The 16,057-nt window shown below is 44.0% G+C and overlaps 1 protein-coding gene across 1 annotated transcript in view; it reads right to left on the bottom strand.

Moving 5' to 3' along the window:
* Nucleotides 1-16,057, bottom strand: part of LOC146856812 (uncharacterized) — a 1,211,343-nt gene that overhangs the window by 740,870 nt on the left and 454,416 nt on the right. Inside the window, exon 15 of the mRNA XM_085646995.1 lies at nucleotides 2,684-2,811. Coding sequence (XP_085503121.1) covers nucleotides 2,684-2,811 — 128 coding nt within the window. The remainder of the gene's footprint in view (nucleotides 1-2,683; nucleotides 2,812-16,057) is intronic.

Here is a 16,057-nt window from a genome sequence, read left to right as displayed (position 1 = left end):
GGTCACGTTTGCGCTATATAAAACTTTTCAAATAAACAATTAATACTAAACACAAATTCGAGCAAGCAAATCAAGCAATCCACCCTTCTTTAAGGAGAATTCAGGAGTGTTCTTTCCCCCACAAAATGAAAATAGTGGTCAAATAATGCATATGAAAGAACAATTCCCACATAGACGCTGAAAGAGGACTCTTAAAATATTCAGGTAATTTGAAGGTCTGCCAAAGAAGCCTGGCACGCAGCAGGAGTTGACTTCACTTTTTGCCAAATTAGACCTGGGTGTGTCCCATATGTCAAGATTTGCCTCTAGCAATACAGGGCAGCATTTTCTCTAGGCAGTCACCACCACTTCCATTTGCCAAGGTTTCACACTCTTATGCCAATAATTACCTCCTTTATGATTTCCATGGGTGCCTCAATAAGCCCAAAAAATTAATTCCAGTATGCCAGGGTGAATGGTAGACTTCTAATTATAACACACACACACACATTCTATTATAAATTTGCTCCCTCTTCTCTCACTCATTCTCTTACTCAATCTCACTCCCTCATTGAATTACACTTACTCATTCCCATTCACACACCTTCAGTCCTGCTCACTTACTCTTGCTTACTACTCACTCTCTTACAAAGTCATTCACACTTAGTCACTCACTGTCACACCTTTTTACTCATTGTCACTCACTAATCTGCATGTCTTTTCACTCATTCTTAGCCACTCACACACAGTCACTTTTACACACTGTCACTCACTCACAGTCATACTCATTTAATCCAGTTTAGTCTTTAGTCACTCACAAGCACACTCACTATATTACTCACTCTCACTCACTCACAACAGTTCACTTGTACACACTGCCACTCACTGTCATTCACTCACACTTACAAACATACAATTTCACTCTCACTCACTCTCACAAACACACAAAAACACTCAAAAACACACAACAATGATTTTTGTTTTTATACACTTTGTTTTCTCTGCTGATACCTCTTCCAGTCAACAGTGAGGCAGGATTCCTGATCTACAAGTGAAGGGAGCTATACAAGGCAGTAGGGGCAAGATTCATGAGACAGAGACCCACCTCAATCTTTGTCGCAGCTTCTGATAGGGCAGATGTATCAGAAGCTGCACCAGGGATTTGCCGAGGGTCTGCTGCCTTGGGTGGAATCTCATCGGGCACAGGAATGCACTGATTAGCATTCTAACAATTCCATTTCAGCATATAAATTGCCCTGCCATAGACATATGCAGCTTACCTGCTACACAATATGGATCGTGCCTGCGTGAGGGGGCGTAGTTGAAGAATGCGATTACACATGCACAATCTAGAAAATCCACCTGCAGATGCAACGTTGATTAAGATGGATTGTGATTCAGCCCCCTTCCTTCTCATGTCATTTGATGCAGGGCCTGGAGAGCCCGACAGGGCAGGACTGTGTCCTGACAGTTCTCGTGAAAACAGAAACATCAGATTTTCAAGCAGAATGCTCAGTCAAAGAACTGCTGATGTCTGTGGAGGCCTGGATATTATGTTGTGGCTTACAAGTGGTAGGGTAGTCACCTTATGCCCTTGTTGATTAACCCTCACTGCATTGTTTACTGTGTTGTTCTCATGTGCTCTATGCGATTAATGCTTTCAACTCCTGATTGTGGTTCTTACTGTGCATTAAATATTTACGGTGCTATTTCCACCGCATATCTTGTACTGAAATCTGTTTTGTATGTTTCTACCAGTATGATTTCTGTTTATGTAGTAAGTACATTTAGTATATTAACTAGATTTAATTAAAAAGTCATATTTTCACATTGATCTGGGTGGACAGTCATAAGGTATGGCACCTGCAATTAACGTGTAGCACTGTACCTTGACTTGCTCTACAGATTGCCTTTGAGTTAAGGCTCATCTGTCCAGAGAATTTCTGCTGTGGTTTTGGTGACTTGAGTGTTGATTGCTAGAGAACCAGGATTTTATATCTTTTAGAGGAGTCTGTAGCCTCTGTGATAACCTAGCCTTACAAAGGGTAATTACACCTAAGAGTAAGAGTCACACAATGCAATGCAGCCACACAGGGTGACATTCAAACAGGGAGTTTGAGTCACACATGGAGGTAAAGAGAGACACAGAAGAAGAGTTACAAATTGACTTAAAGCCTTATAGGGAGATGACATCACACAGGGAGCTTGAGTCACACACAGAATTAGATGTAAAAAGGTATAAGGAGCCACACAGAGAGACCGAGTCACATGAAGGGAAGAGTCACATTGGGCATGGAGTCACAATGGACAACAGTAGAGTCCCACAAAGAGGCAGAGTCACACATGGAAATGGATTGACATATCAAGGTAGAGTCAAATATTCTGATGGAGCCACACAAGGGAGGAATTCCCACAAGGAGATGGGGTCAATCTGAGAGATAGAGTTCTAAAGGAATATGCGCCCTCATAGGGAGAGAGGAGAGGGCTCCTACAAGAAGATGAAATCCCACCAAGAGGCAGACATATATATGGAGATGGAGTCCAACAAGAAGATAGAGTCACACTGGGAGATTAGCGATGAAACTACACAGGGATGTGGAGCTACACTGGGAGACAAGGTCACACACATGGAAAGCAGTCACAGGGGGCTCTGAAGTCACAAGATGGGTCGGGAACAACAAAGTGCTATTCAAGCTCTACTTACATTCCTAGGTCTGGACTGAGCTCTCCACCAAATGGGCCACAAAAGGAGTTACAATCATAGTTCTGCAGTGAGGTGCACTTCCGAGTAGAGGCCAGGCGTACTTCACCACTGCCACATCGTTCTACCACCTGCAGAAGCGCAGAAACAGAATAAACACTTAAATTGCAATAGCAGCCTTGACTCCTAATAAAAATATGTTTATGCCACGTGCAAGTATAAAGTTATAAACAATCATAGTCAATGTCTTAATAGAAAAGTTTCATAGACAGCAGATCAGAGAAAGACCTTGAATGTAGACTAATGTGCATCAATAGTGGTATACAGAAGAAAGAGTGGATAGAAGACATCTGACATAAAACCCCACAAAGAAAAAAAAAATATTTTGCAAAGCACCAATATCTATTTGGTGCAGTCAAGTTCATTTGAATTTTAGAAAATTTATATATCATAGATGCAAGCACATCCAACAATCGAAGAGGGAAGAAGAGTGCGGTCCCCAGCGAATAACCCAGTGGGGAGTGAACTAGAAGCAGCAGGCATGGACAGCAGCACAGATACCACAGGACAACCAAGGGTCAGCAGCGCAGAAGGATGCTTGACGCAGGTGTGGATGACAGCCTTCTTATCCCCCAGAGAGAGGGGCGGTCACTCAAGGAGCTAAGTGGTGCCAGGAAGTGTGGCAGATGACAGGTAGGGCCTAGAGCAGGCACTGAGGGAGAGGGCCTAGAGAGTGGAGCAGGGCCACATGCAGTCAGTGCTTGCATAAGGGGTGGCAAGAAGGGCAACTGGGATTGCACAGGGGAAGGTTCCACGGAAGCTGGCCTGTCTACACAGGCAAATGAGGGAGCATGTGGGAATGACCCAAGATGGAGTGTCAACAAAGAAACAGAAGGTGGGGAGGTCAAAGGGAGTCTGGACAGAGAAGCTCCACAGTGAGTTGAAGAATGAGCGGGAGGACTATCTTGTGGCGCATGATTGCTTAGACGGGAATGGTTCATAGAGGATGTCACGGATTCCATTCTAGTGCAGCAGAAGTTCAAGTGCAAATACCCCTGGCAGCAGGACCAATGTGACCAGCACAGGGTGGCTGGGTGAAGCTCACAGAGAAGGATGAAAAAGACAAGGCACCCCCTGCCTCGAGAAGATCAGCAGTGCGTATGAGGAAAGAATCACTATGCTGTGCATGGCAGGCTACCCAGGGGACTACAGTGAGGTCAGCAGTAGTAGTGGTGAAGAGACAGAGAGGAGGGCATGCAAGGGAAGGAAGAATATCGACGGGTGATGCAGGCCATAGGGCAAGGATGCATAGCATTTGGTAAAGAAGGCTAGATAGATGAGGGGAGGGAGGGAGGAAGGAGACAGCCAAAGCTCTTCTGAACATAGCGTGGTTGAGACTAGGAGTGGAAAGGACTCCAGCTAGGCAGTGGACAGGGATGTGGTTATAGAGTAAAAGATGGAAAGTGGAAAGGCTGGAGAATGAGGCATGTGGGTGGATGGCATGGAACGTAGCAGAGTGTGAAAGCGAGAGAATGAGTGTGACAGGTATGAGGGGGAGGGAAGGGAGTGCAATTTTCAGTAAGTTTCAGAAGGCACTTTTTGAGTCCTGGGAAAAGTATGTACTAGACAAGAAGACAATGTGGAAAGACAGACAGATACAGGAGGTATGGAGAGAGATGGGGAGGCAGAGGACACAGTGGCAGCCAAGGGACAGAGACCAAATGAGACAAAGAGTTGACAAGGGTAGAATTTGAGGTTGGAAGTAGCAAAGCTAATACAACCGAGATATCAGAAGCTGGAGTAAGACAAAAAGAAAGGTGAGGAGAGGTAGACAGGTTATGGTATACAAGATTAATGGATGCTAATGGGGGACCTTCTTCTGATATATGGGCCAATAAGTACAATGATATCTTCAAACACACAGAGAAACAAGGCGCAAAGAAAGGTTAAAGAGGAGAAAAGGGAGCTGGCAAACCAGCCTAGGGTACTAATAAGCATACATACATTGACGGCAGGATCACAATCTATGCCAGCGTTATACGTGAAAGAATGGTTGAAGTCAGCATAGGTTTACACAGATACACGGACTAGGTGCATACAACCAATATCAGTTTCTGTGGCTTATCACGGCTAAGATATGACGAGGAATATCACTCACTGCAGACCTTGAACCCTACCAAGACATGGGGCCAGTTAGACAATGAGCTTTGGCTGCAATTTATGACACCAACACGGCCACTGCCTACACTACACACGGCTAGAAGGCTTATTTTGCCGATGCAGCACTTTCCAGGGCATCCCACCCTGGGGGAGAGTGGTGCAAGTGAGAGTGGCAGGCCCTGTCAGAAGCTGCTGGAACTTCAGCAAAGGAGCATGTTATTGATATCCTTGCAAATGTTGACACAACTGCCAGAAGAGTATGGGAAGCACTCAAACCTAACACTGGTTAAGGGGCACAACAAGGTGGCAGAGGAGATGGGAAAGGGGCAGAAAGAAAGGGTAATTATGCAATTGACATGAACAATATGGGAAAGTGGTCGCAGATCTACCCCAATAAGGAGGTGTAGGCTACTTATGGGCAGAATTTACAGATGTATTTTGAACACCGTATACAGGCCCAAGGAGTGAGAGATAGGCAGAAAATGTGAGATCACACAATGTGAAAGAGAAGATTATATGTGACAAATCGACCAAGGAGGTATCAGGATGGAGGATGATACCTCCATCATCCATCTGTTAGTGACCCGCCAACAGATGACTTGATCATATCAATGATTGCCATTGAGCCAAAGAGGAGTGAGGGTAGATTCCAGATGATGTATCATCTTTTGTGGCTAGAAGGGTCCTTAGTAAATGACTATTGAAACCAAGACGAGTGCTCTGTTTCATACATCAGCCAGGATGAAGCAGTTAAAATCATATGCTAGTGCTGAAAAAGAGCAGAGATGGAGAAAGTAGATATAAAGTGTGCCTTCAGACTCCTGCTGATACACCCACAGGACTTTCAGTTGCTAGGAAAACAATTTGAAGGGCATGTATACGTAGAAAAAGCTATGCCCATGGGCATGTGGTTGTATGTACAGCTTTCAAGAAGTTCAGCACGTTTGTAAAATGAACAGGAACATATGTGGTGAGGTCCGAGTACCTGCTGCACTACCTCAATGTCTTGCTAATGGTGGGGATGTTAGAATAGAAGAGTGAATGTGCAAGACTGATGAAGATTTTTCAGGAAGTGACATGATTGTGATTGGGGGATTCCTCTGCAGACAAAAAGACCAAGGGGTGATATTTTTGGGGATACAGCTGGACTCGGTGGTGTCACATTTGCTGATAAATAAAATGAGACTATGCGAGCTATAGGCATGGGCTACTGACATGAAAAATGTGTGAGCTGAGGTTTCCTCAGCAATTTCTTGGACATTTGAAATTTACATACAGAGTGGTGGCCCCATGGAGAGCATTTTCAGGCATCTGGCATTTTTGATGCGGTGTGTGAATAAGCCCTACCACAGAATACGAATGACTAGCAGGATAAAGAGAAACCTAGAGTTGTGGCAGAGAGTTTTGGTGAACAACAATGGAGTGACAGTGTGGCAGTAGGCAGCATGAGGACATAGTGACCTGGACAGTGGAAATATTTTCAGATGCAACTGAGGCTGGGGGATTTGGATTATATCAGAAAGGTGGCATGCTGTAGCATATCTGGATGCTTGGAACAACGAAAGTCCAGCATCACATTTTTGGAACATTTTTCCGTGGTGCTGGATGAGAGGCTGTCGGGAGAGGAGCTGTGGGATGGAAAGATGATATTCATGCTGAACAACCTGGTGATAGTGCATGTGGTCAATAAACAGTCCACACATATTCAGCAGGTGCTTTGTTTGCTGAGAGAACTTGTCTTGTGGTATTTGCAATGGAATATTGATTTTAAGACACGGCACATTTCCGTCCTAGACAACCAGGTGGCTGATGCACTGTCTCGTTTGCAGGGGGTGAGATACAGTGGCTTGGTTCTGTAAGCGAACAAGGAAGCGATGGCAGTAGCACCCGAGGTGGGGGACATGGGAGAGTAAGGGCTTGTCAACTGATGAAGTAGTCACTGGCAGCTTTGACAAAGAAGTCAAACTGACAAGCATGGAAGGAGTTTTGTTGTTGTGTGGGGGCAGGAAATTAGAAAATATGAAAAGGGATTTAAGGCAGAGAAAAGATGACGTGGTGAAGTTTGTGGTGAGCTGGAATAAAAAGGGCCTGTCCTTGGTGACTACAGCTAGAAAATGGGTGGTTTCCCTTCTATGGAAAATGTCATTGGAAATATGAGCCGGGAAAAGGGAAACTGGTATGAAGGATATTGGAAGGATGGAATAGGGAAAAGGTGGAAGAGAAGCAACTTGCGGAGGCCAAAATCAGTGGCTATCCTGGAGAGTATGGTGACGCAGGCTAGAGTTGTGTGTGCATCCGCCTGCGGCTTCTGATTATTCAGGGTAAAATTTACAAGGATGCTGGTGGAAAAAGGGGAAATGTAGAGGGAGAAAGAACAACATGTATTAAAGGACAGTGGGCTTCATGGTTAAACTGAAGGCTTCCTGGGAGAAGGGTATCTGCTCAGTGAGGGCAATGAGACTATGGCTGAGATAAAAAAAATAGAAGGGCAGTGTTAGAATCCGGGTTCTCTGGTTGGCACAGGTAGGTACTTGTGACAAGCAGGGAACCTTTCCTCTAGTCAGGGTAAGGGGTTACACTCCTAAAATAACCCCTGCTCACCCTCTAGGTAGCTTGGCGCGAGCAGACAAGGCTTATCTCAGAGCGTTATAGGTTAAGCATTTGTGAACACATACAGTAACCCAGTGACAACACTACAAATGGACACCACACAGGTTTTATATTAAAAATAAGGATTCCTTATATAGAGTTACCACAAGACCATTAAACGACAAAAATACACAATACTGTTACTTTAGATGGTAGAATTTTGCTTAGTTCTCTTAAGTTCTTAAATGCGACACTTTATGTCAATGTACCTTTTAAATGCGACACGCAGGGCAACGAAAGTGTTGCAACGATGCTGATGCAATGAAGTTTTTGGTGCAAAGAAATAAAGACGTGAAGATCTTCCAGATGCGTTACGCTTCTCCGATGTTGCGAGAAGACTCGACTCGATGCGTCAGCTACAGCGGCGTCACCCTCTACGTGATGCGACGACAGCGGCCTTGGCAGCGGCACTCTTCTCCGACGTTTGCGAGACACTTCCGCTCGATGCGATGTTGCAGCGGTGACACCCCTTTACGCGATGCGACGACAGCAGCTCCGACGGCGGCACGCTTCTCCGTGGATGCGAGGCGCTTTTCTTGATGCGGTGCAATGCAACAGCTACGATGGCTGCAATGGCGACACGCTTCTTCCTCGATGCGAGACTCTTCTCTTGATGCGGTGCGATGCGTCAGCTACGATGGCTGCGATGGCGACACGCTTCTTCGGCGTTGCGAGACACTTCTTGGATGATGCGAGACGCTTCCGCTCGATGCGATGCTGCAGCGGCGGCACACTTTACGAGATGCGATGACAGCAGCTCCGACGGCAGCACGCTTCTCCTTCTTGAGTCGCGCTTCCAGCTCCTTGCGACACGCAGTCCCTCAGAAGGCCCAACAACAGCAGCAGGCACTTCCAAAGAACTCTGGGGAGCTGGGGGGTGAAGTCTGTTGTTCCTGAGACTTCAGCAGGAGGCAAGCTCAATTCCAAGCCCTTGGAGATCTTTTGAAGCACACGTTGAAATAAAGTCTTTGTAGTCTTTCTCCTCTCCTTCAGCAGCAAGGTAACCACTGCAGGCCAATCCCCCAGGTCAGGGACAGTACTCCTCCTTACAGCTTTCCCGGTTCCTCCTCCTCAGTCAGAGGTTCTTCTTGTCAAGCAGGATCTAATTTCTTGGGAGCAGGGTCCCAATACTTATACCCCTAATTCCTTTGTTCCTCTGGGGTAGAGGGGCCTTTGCCCAGTCCAAACCAGTTCCTGAGCACTTTGTTGACATGACTCTGACTTTCTATTCAGGGTGCAGGGCAGAGACATCAGCCGCTCCACAGGAGGTGGAGCCAGCATTGTGGTGGCAGAGCACAGCCCTATTCAGAGTCCAGGTGCACTCCTCCCACCCATCTGGATGTCAATCTCTCTATTCACCACCAGGCTACCTAGCCCTGCCCCTCTGGGTTTTCTCAGCCCTGTCACTCAAACAAACCAGACAGGCAGATACACATCATAGCAGAGGCGGGCTGAAATGGTTAGGCAAGCAAAGACCAACTTTCTAAAAGTGGTATTTGCAAACAACAGAATATAAAAATAAACTTTACTAAAAGATGTATTTTATTATTCTGAGTTCAGGCATACTAAACTCGATTTTCTACCATGTTCCCTGGGTCTGTTAGGATCATAGGATGTAACAATTCTAACAGCCCATTCTGGCCTATGGAGAACAGGTAGCCTTACAATGGTGAAAAACGAAAATGGCTGTAATTCACTATTAGGACATGCCACCCACATCAGGGCTTGTCCTACCTTATGCTTACAATGCACCCTGCCCTTGGGCCTACCATAGGGGTGACTAATATGAAGTTAAGGGAAGGTTTAGGGACTGGGAAGTGGGTGCATTTGCCCAGTCAGCATGACTGTACCAGACTGCACGCAGGTTCTGCAATGGCAGGCATTAGACACATTTTACTAGGCCGCTTCTGTGGGTGGCACAACCGGTGCTGCAAGCCCACTAGCAGCATTTGGATTTACAAGCCCTGGGCACTCCTGGTGCACTTTACTGGGGTCTGACAGTAAACCAAATAAGCCAATCATGGAATCCAACCAACATATACATTTTACAGTAGGGAGAGCATATGCACTTTAGCACTGATCAGCAGTGGTAAAGTGCCCAGAGTCATAGAACAGCCAACAACATGTCAGAAAAAATACAGGAGGAAGGTAAAAATTTCAGGGATGACCCTGCAAAAAGGGCCAAGTCCAACAGGCAGAGACCACTTCTTTTTACATGCGAACAGCAGGAGGGTAACTGAGAGGCAGGAAACCGGAGGTGTCAAGAATATACCTTGACTAAGGGCGTTGGGAAAGAAAACAGTTTAGAACACACTCTTTCAGGATAAGTACCACCACAGAAGAGTTTAGGATGGACCTGAAGGTGCTTGATTTAGGTTGGGACTATGAAGGAGTGATCATGTGTGGATCTACTTTAGAGACATCATAAAGGCAGGGGATGGGATGCGCACTGACACAATTGATTTACTGAACAGGTGTAATAGCGGCATGCAGAAATAGGAGGTCTGGATTTGTACCACGCCATTGTGAAGTGAGCAATTGTACAATTGCAGAGGCTAAGCTATGAGTAACAGCTGGGACTGCATTTTAATGAGAAGATGTTGTGGTGGTATGGCCAAGGGCATGGGTTGAGGTCAGCTGATGCTGAAGGTATTGCAACTAAGTGGTAAATGCCCTTGCCCAGAAGCTGTTTTGATCCACCTGGCAGAAAATTATTTGTTTCAGGAAAATAGCTTGGAATTGCTAAAAATTATAAAAAGGGATTTGAGGGAGATAGATGACAGATGGGGTAAGGCGGCTCTATTTTTGACACAATTATTGTCCAGGAGAGTTTCGAGAGGGCAAGGAAACCAGTTTCAATAAACAGAACCAGGATGGTAGAAGAAGGATGTTTATTGGCAGAAATAGGTTCAAGTGTACAGCACCAACGATCGCTCTTCCAGCTTTGCTTCCCTTCGGTCCCTGGAATGATTCCCTCATCATCAGCTACATCACACCATTCCATGACATCCCCATCATTCTAGATGGTAGATTACAACACATCCCCCTCCCAATAAATAACAACACACATTAACCAAAAGGTTCATGTAAAATAGAGCATAACAAAATAATACAAGAAGTTACAAAGAAAACAACACAGTACACAATCTCTACATACAGTTTCCTACTATCACTACAACATGGTCACAGCCAAGGAAATAGCCATAACCTTGATTTCTTACAATTTCTTACTATTACTACAATATGGTCGCAGCCTAGAAAATAGCTATAACCTTATTTCAAAACATAATCTTGTAATTTGACTGGCACTCTCCTACTCCTAGGAGAATGCGGCCTTAAACCCCTCCCATCCAAAACACTTTTGTTATCACTTCCACTCTCACCAAGCCCAGTGGACCGTGACTCACTCGAAAATTTGACCAATCTTGACATACTCCACCAACAATCCGTGTCCACTTTCACTACATTCTTCTTGATAGCTATGATGGTGAAGGGACCCAAAAAACTGGACCTTCCCTTAAAAGTGTGCCTAGGATTTTTAACAAGCACACGATCACCAACACTCCACTTCCTGTACTTCGCATTCATCCTTGAATCGTAACTATTTTTATACTTTTCTTGGTAATCAACCACCCTGGCACGTCTCATGCCTACAGACATGCTCGTGTCACCACAAGAAGATAGCCAACTAGGATTCAACTTAGAGGAAGCTTTTCTCCCCCTCAAATCCTCAAAAGGAGATTTAAGTGTGATAACATTTGGTGTGGTGCGATGAGCCCACCAAGTGTCCCTTAAAACAGTACCAAAAGGCACTTTCAATTCCAGGGCTCGCTGAGCACAATCTTTAACCACCCTATTCATCCTCTCAGCTAAACCATTAGCTTGTGGAGAATATAATGCTGTCCTTTGGTGAACAATACCAAAATCCTTAAGAAAATTGCACATCTCATGAGACACAAATTGTACCCCATTGTCCGTGACCAAAAACTTCGGAACTCCTTCCGAAACAAATACATCCCTATGAAAATCTAACACTGTTCTTGTGTTAGCCACAGACACACACTTGGTAACAACCCACTTGGATGTGTAATCCACAAGTAAAATGACGAATCTCTCATACGAAGGCAACAATTCAAATGGGCCTACTATGTCCAAACCCAACTTCGTCCAAACCTTCACAGGAACCTCCACAGGAGACAGTGGAGCCTTGCTGGGAATGTGAGATTTATCATTAGTAGCACAAGACTGACAATCCCTCACCACAGTCTCGACCATGCGATCCATGCCAGGCCACCAATATTTCTCTCTCACCCGAGCTTTTGTCAGACTCCTTCCCAAATGCCCATCATGGGCAAGGTTGATTATTCTGTCCCTGAAAATAATGGGAGGAATCACTCTATCTCCTCTCAAAAGATTATCAGAACAAAAGGACACTCCTCTCTCACACTGCAAAAAGGTTTCAAGTCATGATCTATACTTTTATAATCAGGCCACCCATGATTTAGCCACCCTCTCAAAGCACACAAATCTTTATCACGATTTACACCCTCCAACCACTCATTAGATGTAAAAGCAGATTCAGCAACCCAAAAAACACTTTCAACCTCACCACCATCAGGAGTTTAGAAATACTAATGCAGGGTTTTAGGTTTTACGGTATGCGATGGCGCCCACAATGTATACGTAGAGGTTTGGAGCTGAAGAGTAAAACGGTGCAAATAGGACGAGGGGAAAACAAACCCTAAACCCCTCCAGTAGACCGGAGTCTAAAATAGGAAACAACATAGAATGCCCATGCACACGTTACGAGTAAGTACTGTATCAATACAGGAAGTAATGGTAAGAACAGCAGTATAGACACAAATTACAGAAATCCAACACGTTTCTTTTTCTTGGTTTAATTTGATTCCGTTGCCCAGCCAACACGTGTTTCGTCCGGGTGTAAGACCCACGACTTCTTCAGGGCTTAAAAAAAACACACAAAGATATGTTGTAGACACACAACATTTACAGCATGTCTCATGAAAACAAGTCGCATAATAAGCGTCAGACACCGTGACCGACCGCAGTCACCCAAATTAGAAGGATTTTTGTGACAGATCCAAGGAAAGACCCCAAAAGCAAGGGATATGACATAAAGATTTCAGAACTAGTATTAATCAGTGGAAAAGATCTGCATGAGAACACATAAATAATTACAAATCAGTACATAGAGGAATATATCTTAAGAATACTTGAGGATCATAAATTGCCCGAAAAAAAGGATTCAAAATTTATTAGTGAAACATGAGCTTAAATACTCATTCGGATACAGCAAGTTAAAAACGTCTCATGACTAAAAGGGCCAATCCTAGAGAGTGCATATGGTTCTTAAGGGAAAAAGAAAAAGAGAATGGAGGATGAGGAAAAGACAAAAAAAACATAGTAGTGGACAGATAAAAAGAAGTGTGAACACAATCCGATCATATAGAGGGGAAGTCAAACGGAATTACTGAATCTTACCATCAGGCGCAACGTGAACAGTAAGTGGATCTAGACATATAGGAGAAAAGTGTAGACCTCAGTGAAGCATAAATACAATCTATAGCCTAGAAACTACAGTTAATGCAAAGTAGGAAAACACCGGCTCACCTCTCCGCCGGTTATAATTCCGTCCCGGCTGTACGGGAAAAAAACATGTAATGGTCACTAATTGGACGAGTTACACAGGGGTGAGTAGCCCAAGTGAGTAAGGACCTAAAGAAAAAATAACGGTACATGAGTCTTCGGGTCACTTCATTATAACAAAAATGCACCTTGCCTTCTACCCTAGTGTCAAACTCTATAAACTGCCAAGAAAAATTAGAAGGGCTCCTGTGACTGCAATTGTTGGTTTAAAATTACAGAAGGAAAGCCACGCTAATCCGTGATAATACACGGCGCAAGATATGCACGAACAGAAAGAGAGTTGTGATGGTAAAATCAATAAATCTATCAACAACACGTCGCTAATTGGTAAATCATGGCTAGCGTCGAAACAAACAAGCATAGTTAATGTGGTAATGGCAACAGTAAATCCGAATCAGTACTGTGACTGCAATTTTTGGTTTATAAATAATTATGGAGAGTCACGCTTATACATGGTAATACAAGACGTGAAAAAATACGGCGTGGTGATACACATAAATAACAAAGCCAGTAAAACTATCCACACACAGAGGTAACATGCAGCAAATATAAAACTCATAATTTGTAAAAGGCGTCAAAAAAGACATACATAATCACTAGGGTAATGGCGTTAATAAATCGGGATCCCGTTGCCGTCAGTATTGCTCAATTATCAAGTCAAATACCATCCTCAATCAAACCAACTACGAGATAACAAACTGGGAATATGCCAGAAATCCCAAACTTGTAAGGTATTCATAAACACCATCCGTGAACAGCCGCTAATTTACCTGTGAGACGAGTGCGTCTGGGAGTGTAGTTGGAGTCCGGTTCGTAAACAGATCGGAAGTGACATGTCATGCACGTTATAACGTGAAAAGAACATCAGAAAAACTAGACCGTGTATAGCGGTTAGCAGAAAGCACCGGAAGTGAGGGAACGGGAGCCATGTTAAGTCTGCCGATACCACAGCGTCCAACGGAAAGGATTAATGATGTTACAAGTTCCCAAATATCCAAAATTGCTATATTGTGTACGGAAAAAAAAAAAAATTCCGGCTCATAGCGACGGTACATGTACTCAAAAAGAGACAATAAACAGACAATTATATTGTCATGTGGTCAGTACTTTAAAAGACCACATCCCCTACTTATATATGAAACGGATTGTTGCCCGGTGGTGTGTGCCAGCGGGGAAAAGGAAGGAAAAGACATGGCTTATAGGTATAAGGCCATGAGAGAATTAGTAGAATAGGAGAGCATACATTACAAAAAGGAGCAAGGCATAGAAGTTGAAGAGTCAAGCATAATGAAATTACAAGGCATTTGAGACTCAGATTCATCAATGTACGGAAGCTACAGCGAAAGCCCAAAAGGAGGAGCTGGATATATAGACATTCAATTACAAACAGTGCCGATTCCAGCATATTAGGTATAGTAAAACAGCGATTACTCAGAAGTGCAAGTTTGGAAAAAATTCACTAGTTGAGAGAAATACAGATATCTCGAGTAATCTAACGTACGTTTAAGAATAATTAATTGCCATCCTCATTGTATTTGATGCATGGATATTAAACATTCAGCATATGGTATTGGTATAACCAAATAGAGCACTTGGACATAGAGCAGATGAAATACATACGGCCTAGTAGATGGAAGAAACCTTAAGTAAAAAGGTGGAAAAGTCAGGCAAAACAGCACATTAATTGCCCAAGAAGAATTGCAGCTCATGGTCTGTATTAAGACCCTGTTCCACCGCATTAAGACGCATGATCCAAGTGGCCTCAGAACGTCGTAATGCTAATTCTCTATCTCCACCCCTGGGGTGTGGCAGAGTATGTTCGATACCAAAAAACATAAAGCATTTGTATTGGCCCTGTGCCGCACAGCTGTTGGCATGCACAGCCAGAGGGTATCTGCCATCATTCTGTTTAAGCGCCCTTGCATGTTCGCTAATGCGCTCTTTCAACATCCTGATTGTGCTACCCACATATTGTTTTTTACACATACACATAATTATATATATGACAAAACGAGTAGAGCAATTAATGTTATGTCTGATAGTATACTCCTTCCCATCTGGTCCAAAGAAAGTTTTCTTGTTTTGAGAAGCCCACCTGCACACACCACAGCAACCACATTTGTGAAAACCAAGTGTGCGTTCGGTGAGCCAATCACTTCTTTCAGTCATTCTAGGTATAGTCGGGCTAAGTATGGACCTCAAGGTAGTACCCTTCCTAAAAGTAACTAGGGGTCTATTCGAAGTAACTGATTCAATGGTTTTATCAGCTCTGAGTGTGTTCCAATGTTTCTTCATACTCTTGGTCAAAATTTGTGTTTTCTGGTTGTAGTTGGTTATGAGCCTGATGGATTGCTCATGTTTGTTATCAGTTTTTCTGGTCGTAAGTGTATCTGTTCTAGGCAAACCCAAAATGCGCTTTTCTGCCCTCCGTAGGGTAGTTTGTTGGTATCCACGAAATTTAAATCGGTTCTTCATGGAGTCTAAACAGGAGTGAAATTCTCTCTCTTCGCTACAATTCCGTCTGGCTCTCGTAAATTCACCAAAGGGGATGGCCCTAATCTGGTGCTGTGGATGTGCACTGGAGGCATGTAATACTGAATTGCATGCTGTGGGCTTTCGGTGTAGTTTACTATGAAAAACACCATCTGTGATGTATAGTTCAATGTCTAAAAAGACTAGATTTGTTCTGCTGTGTTGATGCGTGAATTGAACACCTAGGGTGTTGGAGTCAAGATATTGATAGAAGTCATGTAGCATGGTTTCAGTGCCCGACCAAAGTAACAGACAATCATCAATATATCGCCCCCAATAGACGATATACTGACTAAAATGACACCCCTTGTCACTCCACAGCCATTTGGATTCAAAGTACCCCATGAAGAGGTTAGCAAATGACGGTGA

This window comes from Triturus cristatus, chromosome 3_2 (genome assembly GCF_964204655.1).
Source record: "Triturus cristatus chromosome 3_2, aTriCri1.1, whole genome shotgun sequence".
Classification (NCBI taxonomy): Eukaryota; Metazoa; Chordata; class Amphibia; order Caudata; family Salamandridae; genus Triturus; species Triturus cristatus.
Note: the sequence above shows the minus strand (reverse complement) of the source record. Positions and strands in the feature narration are given on the sequence as shown.